A 6,000-nucleotide genomic window follows, 5' to 3' on the forward strand; every position below is an offset into this window, starting at 1 on the left:
CCACAGGTAGTTTACAGTGCATGGGAAACACCAAGGAATAAGTGAATTTGCAGGCAAATGTGGCAGATTCAAAGTAAAAAACAGACTAATGTTTTCAGATCCATTGGAACTGAGCAGTGAACAATCCTCCCACAATCAAAAGGATGTACTATTCATTACATCTGATGTTGGAAATTTCTCTTAATTAGGAGTATGTTTGTTGTGGGGGATCACTTTTGGCTACATAAAAAAGGTACAATGTGAAGGTCTGTCTTAGGAACTGACCCTAACAGTACAGCTTTCTTCTCCCAATCCCTTATCAGAACTTTATTATTTCTCATTCATCTTTTGTTCAGGGAACAAAAACAAGTCTTTAAATACCTACTATATGCCAGGCACTATTCTAGGTGCTTTTAAGAGTAGATAATAACATCTTGCTGAAGCTAAGCCGTGGTCCTTAACTATGTTATTGCTGGTTTACACATCCTGTGGGTAGGAGGAATAACATATTGATTTACTGAAGTTCTTCATTTCTTTCAGACTGGAAGGTAAACAAGGTGGAATCTTTACCATTTTGTTGAAGTGATTATACTTCAGAGCTTGGCGCATAGTAGGTATTAAGTAAATGTTTCCTGAATGAAGAGGGTAGTTTGGCTAACAGGTGAAGAGGTTTTATGGAGCTTTCAGTTAATCACAGTGTTCATGAGAAGTCCATTGTGAGCATTGGCAGATAAAAAACTATTCTATTTTACATTAAGACAAGCTTAACATCCCTATGTAGGAACACAATCCACTTTGTTCTGAACTGACCTTAGAGTGTTAGATATAGTATTTAATGCCCCATTTTAAAATATATTATTAATATAAGCTCTGAAATACAATACAAGTATTAAAAAAAAGGAAGAGTAGAAGAGTAGAAAGAAGCAAGGGGAAGGACAAATCGTGGAGGGTATTTAATATTAGGCTAAAGGGAGCTTGAATTTCATCCTGCTGAAAAAGGGAAAATCTGAGGATATAGGCCTTCAAGTCTGACTTTGGATCCTCACTAAATGGCAGAATTTTAAAAAATCTGTTACAACAACTGGGAAGTTTATTTCCAAGCTATCAGTATGTGATTTGTGGGTCAGTGCATCATGGAAAAAGAGTATACTTTTCTAAGATAAAAAGAAAGAAAGAAAAATATTATTAATAAATGTAATCTCTTCAGAATATGGCAAGGAGGACTAGAGACATTCATTTAAGGAAAGTTAGAAGGACATAAATATGGAATCTAATCATACACACCCACTAAGGTTTGGGGAGGGGTGAGTTACAGAATATTAAGAGACAGTAGTGCACAGTCTTATTAGAAAGCTCAGGAGGATGTTACTCATTTGCCTTTTCTCCTTAAGTTCCCCAAATAGGAAGACTAGAGAAAATATTAGTGAAGTCTTTTTTACTTTAGAGAGAAAAATTTGAGACTCTATTTTAGTGTTCACACATGCTTTTCAGGGTTGTCATTTAGTTATAGGCTAATAGAGTGGAAGCCAGTATTTATTTGTCCTTCATGTAACAAAACTGAATGACTACCATGTGCTAGGTACTGTTCTAGACTCAGGAATACAATGAACAAAATCATTTACTTCTTTATTTTTTAGTAGGAAAGGCAATACAAAATTAATAAATTCTTAATGTCTGGTAGTGATAAGTGCTTTGAAGAAAATAGAAGCAGAGTAAGAAAGTGAAAGAGGATCCGTTTTAGTTTAGGTGGTCAGGACAAACCTCTGAGAAGTAAACATTTGATCAGAGATCTGAATCATATGGGAGTTGTGAAAAAGGCTCATAACAAAGGGAACAGCAAGTGCAAAGACTTGAGTTGAGAAGGATAACTTAAAGTATGGGTGCAGCAGTGTAACCAGGGATAAAAGTAGGAAATGAGGTTGAATACTTGGCTAGGGGCCAGAGGCCAGATCCTGACCTTGTAGTTCTGTCCTTTACTAAAAGTGAGCTGTGAATCTATTGGGAGATTTTAAGCAGAGTGACGTTAGATTTTATTTTAACAGGATAACTCTGATGTTGAGAATGGATTAAAAGTAGGCAAAGGTAAAAAAGCAGGCAAACCAGTTAGGAGTCTTTTGCAGTAATGCAGGCGAGAAATGATAGTGGCTTGGATCAAGTTGGTAGAGGAAAAGGTACTGAAGGGATTGGAATATAGAGATATTTTAAAAGTAGTGGCAGCTAGATTTTTGGCTATTTGATGGACTTTTTTTTTTAAATCATGAACAGCTAGAAGGAAGAAATTGTCACTGAGATAGAGAAGACTACAGGAGAAACAGATTTTGGGGGAAAGATCAGGAGTTTGTTTTTGGACATCTTAAGTTAGAAATCTAAATGGTAATGTCAGATAAGCGGTTAGGTATGTGGGTAAAATAATAATAGACAGAAACAACAAAACTTGTTTTTTAAGGCACATAGTAAAGTTATCTCTGGACCATTTTAACCTGGTAACGTTCAAACGGTGACTCTATTTTGAAGGGCAGAGTTTCTTAGATTCTAATAGTAGTGTTGCTTTTCAACTTTTAAGATAAGTGTTTATAGCTGTTTAATCATCAAAACGATTTTATCAGTCTTTCTGTAGAGTTGTATGTACACAACATCCTGGAGTCCAACATGAATGGACAGTTGGACCTAAGTGGGAAGCTAATCATCAAAGCTCAACTTGGGGAGGATATTCGACGAATTCCAATTCATAATGAAGATATTACTTATGATGAATTAGTGCTAATGATGCAGCGAGTTTTCAGAGGAAAACTCCTGAGTAATGATGAAGTTACAATAAAGTATAAAGATGAAGGTAAGATTGTTTCTAAAATTAGTCATTAGAAGTCTAGGTATTATATGTGGGGTTTTTTTTTCCTATCTTCTATTGAACTATCTCAATAAAAATTTTGTTCCCTTCTGTAGTAATTGAGTACCCACTTAATTGGATGTTCATGTAGTTAATTATAATTCTTTTATAAGTTAAAGAGCTAAGTGATTTATTATTAGAAATGGGGTTTTAAGTGATAGAACTTTCATATATATTTTTACAAGCATTTTTTTTTTCTTTTTTGCCCATGCAATTCTGGTTTTCTTTTTGCTTTTAAAACCAAACTTTCACTCATCAGTAGGTATTGAATGAAAAAGATTTTCATGGCCCACTAAGTGTGGGAAAGCTGGTTGAAACAGAAATGTGTTTCTTTACTGCAGGAATTTTCAGAACATGTAATATGCTGACGTACGTTGTCAGTTTATAGTATGCAATGTCCCTAGACTCATCTTACCACAAAACCATTTTTATGGTAGTGGATTTTACATGACAAATGTTGCATGAAACACACAGCAGAATTTTAATAGTAGATTATCTTTATTTCATTTTCTTTAAACCTGTCTTCTTTATAAACACCTTTACTGAAATTGTGCTTTAGGTGGTTACTAGTTTCTTTCTTACCACTGAATTTATTTTCAGTCTATTTCACCTTGATCTCAATACTTGGCACTGCTACCCGTACCATCTTGTTAAAAATACTCTTATCCCTTAACATCTTTGCCACTGCTGTCCTAGTTTTCTTATCACTTATAGCTGCTTCTCTGTGTCTCTGTGTGCTGGCTTAAATACCAGCTGTTGATAATAGAAATGTTAAAATTTCAGTGGTTTAACACTCAAGGAATCATTTAGAGACCCAGGTTGCCAGAAGCTCTCTAGTGTTCAGCACATGGCTTATAAGCTCACCTTGAGCATTAACATCCAGCAGGCAGATGGAGGAAGACAGAGTATAGAGGATTACATGGGGGATTGTAGTCTCTTGGCCTTGAGGTAATGTATATCATTTCTGCTCACATCACATTGGCCAGACCCTAGTCACATGGCTCTGCTGAGAGGTCAGTGGCTTTGGGTATGTCCCTGGTTGGCCCACTTTCCAACAACCTACACTGTGGAAGGAGAGTATAAATCACTGAGGATCAGCTAAACTGGCCATTTAGCTACAGGTGTAATTCTTTCTTTTTTATAAAGTATGATCTAACGCTACCCAAAACTCATTTTTAGAGTTACCTGTTTTAAAGGACAGGAAAGGAGAGCAATTTCTTCCTGTTCTCTTCCCTAGTATAATCTCATCTACTTAAAATACATTGGCTTTCACTTCTGACTTCCAAATGTGTGTCTTAATTTACCTCAAACTTGGTATAACTTAAACTGACCTCATTATTTATCTGGCTTTCTCTTAACTCCCTTATTTTTGTTTAGGGCAAAGGTTGGCAAACTTTACTTTTAAAAGATCAGATAATATCTTAGCATTGTGGGTCATTGAAGGCCTCCATTTCGTCTATTTTTCTTTAAAACCTTTTAAAAAATGTAAAAACCATGCTTGGTTCACAGTCCTATAAACAAGGATTTTGACCATTGGTCTCAGTTTATGGACCCCTTGCTTAGGGTGTTCTCATTGTTGAAAGTTTGTCCTCCACATCCAGTTACCACATTGAATTTCTTTTTCATGGTGTTTCTAAGTGTTTTGAATTGTACAGATTTGTGTTTCATAGACTGTTGGGTACTAGGGTGGAGGACTGGCTTAGGTAAAGTTTTTGCTATATATATTCTATTTCTGTTATAAAATTCAGAAAATGAAAAAGGTAGTTAGAGAAGGTTTTCTTTTACATATATACTGTATTAAAAATATGTTTAGAATCCCTGAAGTTGAACATTAGATATGTTCTAAGAAGTGGGTCTGGTTATAAAGATCTAAAAACAATGATAAAATTCTCAGTTATGGCTTTTGTTGCCACCTTTGTTCAACATAAATCTGTCTAATCAGTGTTAAAATTGGTGTAGCAGAGCAGCCTGGGAGCAGCCTCCCCAGGACAGAACTGTCATCCTCACGCCCCGAACCCACCCGTGTCTGTGAAGATACCTGGCAGAGGCCCCTGATCAACTCCTTGCATGTGGCTGCTTTTCTGTTCTTGTTCTCTCTAGAGAACATTTTTTCCCCTAGCCTTTTGAAAGCTTTTGAAACAGGCAGCTGATTATAATATTCTTTAACCTTGATCTAGGAGATTACAGAATCTTGTGTATATGAATATTTTTTCTAAGAGTTAATAGTTTTCATCTTAATATCAAAGTGGTCAGTAATCCTTTTAGTTACTGTTACAATAGCTTCCCCTCCCTTTGTATCACTGGTGTTCTACTGTACTTAGGATTAAAATTTGAATCTTGAGAATCTGTACTTCTTTAACTTTTGATAAATATATTTAAATTTTTTGGAATGGAAAGATTTTAGTCTAAACCAGTAATTTGTTATATTGCTACCATGAATATCCTGGTGACTTGTAAAAGATCACTTAATACAGCAATCTTAGTTATGTTTTGGCTCTTCTTATGAGGATATGATAAATAACCTTGATATAAAAGTGATAAGCAAAATTGATTTAGTATTCTTTTGAACAAATACATCTTTCCTAGATCCTTTAATGTTTGCTTAAATTTTTTATGGGAGATTCTAATTATGCTCTGTGATCTACATTTAGATTTTAATTTAATGTATATCCTGGTTTACTACTGACACACAAATCTGAAACTTCTTTTTTTTTTTAAATTCCAGATGGAGATCTTATAACAATTTTTGATAGTTCTGACCTTTCTTTTGCAATTCAGTGTAGTAGAATACTGAAACTGACATTATTTGGTAAGTGGCAAACCTTCTAATAAATTTATTATATTGTCAATTGTATTTTTGTTGAAGACTTTTTAGCTTTTCTCCTTTTATTTTATTTTTTTTTAAAGATTTTATTTATTTGAGAGAGAGAGCACGAGTGGTGGGGAGGGGCAGAGGGAGAGGGAGAAGCAGACTCCCCTATGGCAGGGAGCTCGATGTGGGGCACTATCTCTGGACTCCAGGATCATGACCTGAGTTGAAGGCAGACGCTTAACTGGCTGAGCCACCCAGGCACCCAGCTTTACTCCTTTTAAAGACTCAGAATTAAGTGATAACTTTTTTAGCTATATCTGAA

The 6,000-nt window shown here is 35.2% G+C and overlaps 1 protein-coding gene across 6 annotated transcripts in view; it reads left to right on the plus strand.

Moving 5' to 3' along the window:
- Positions 1 to 6,000, plus strand: part of TFG (trafficking from ER to golgi regulator) — a 32,238-nt gene that overhangs the window by 1,577 nt on the left and 24,661 nt on the right. For 4 of the 6 annotated variants that reach the window (XM_032406427.1, XM_032406426.1, XM_032406423.1 and 1 more), the window contains exons 2-3: positions 2,586 to 2,812; positions 5,592 to 5,675. In XM_032406427.1, the coding sequence (XP_032262318.1) occupies positions 2,629 to 2,812; positions 5,592 to 5,675 (268 nt within the window). In that variant the 5' untranslated portion in view covers positions 2,586 to 2,628. Of the gene's footprint in view, positions 1 to 519; positions 590 to 2,585; positions 2,813 to 5,591; positions 5,676 to 6,000 lie in introns of all 6 variants that reach the window. The other 2 variants (XM_032406424.1, XM_032406425.1) reach the window with 1 other exon arrangement.

The sequence above is a fragment of the Phoca vitulina genome, unplaced genomic scaffold (assembly GCF_004348235.1).
Source record: "Phoca vitulina isolate PV1807 unplaced genomic scaffold, GSC_HSeal_1.0 scaffold8, whole genome shotgun sequence".
Taxonomy (NCBI): Eukaryota; Metazoa; Chordata; class Mammalia; order Carnivora; family Phocidae; genus Phoca; species Phoca vitulina.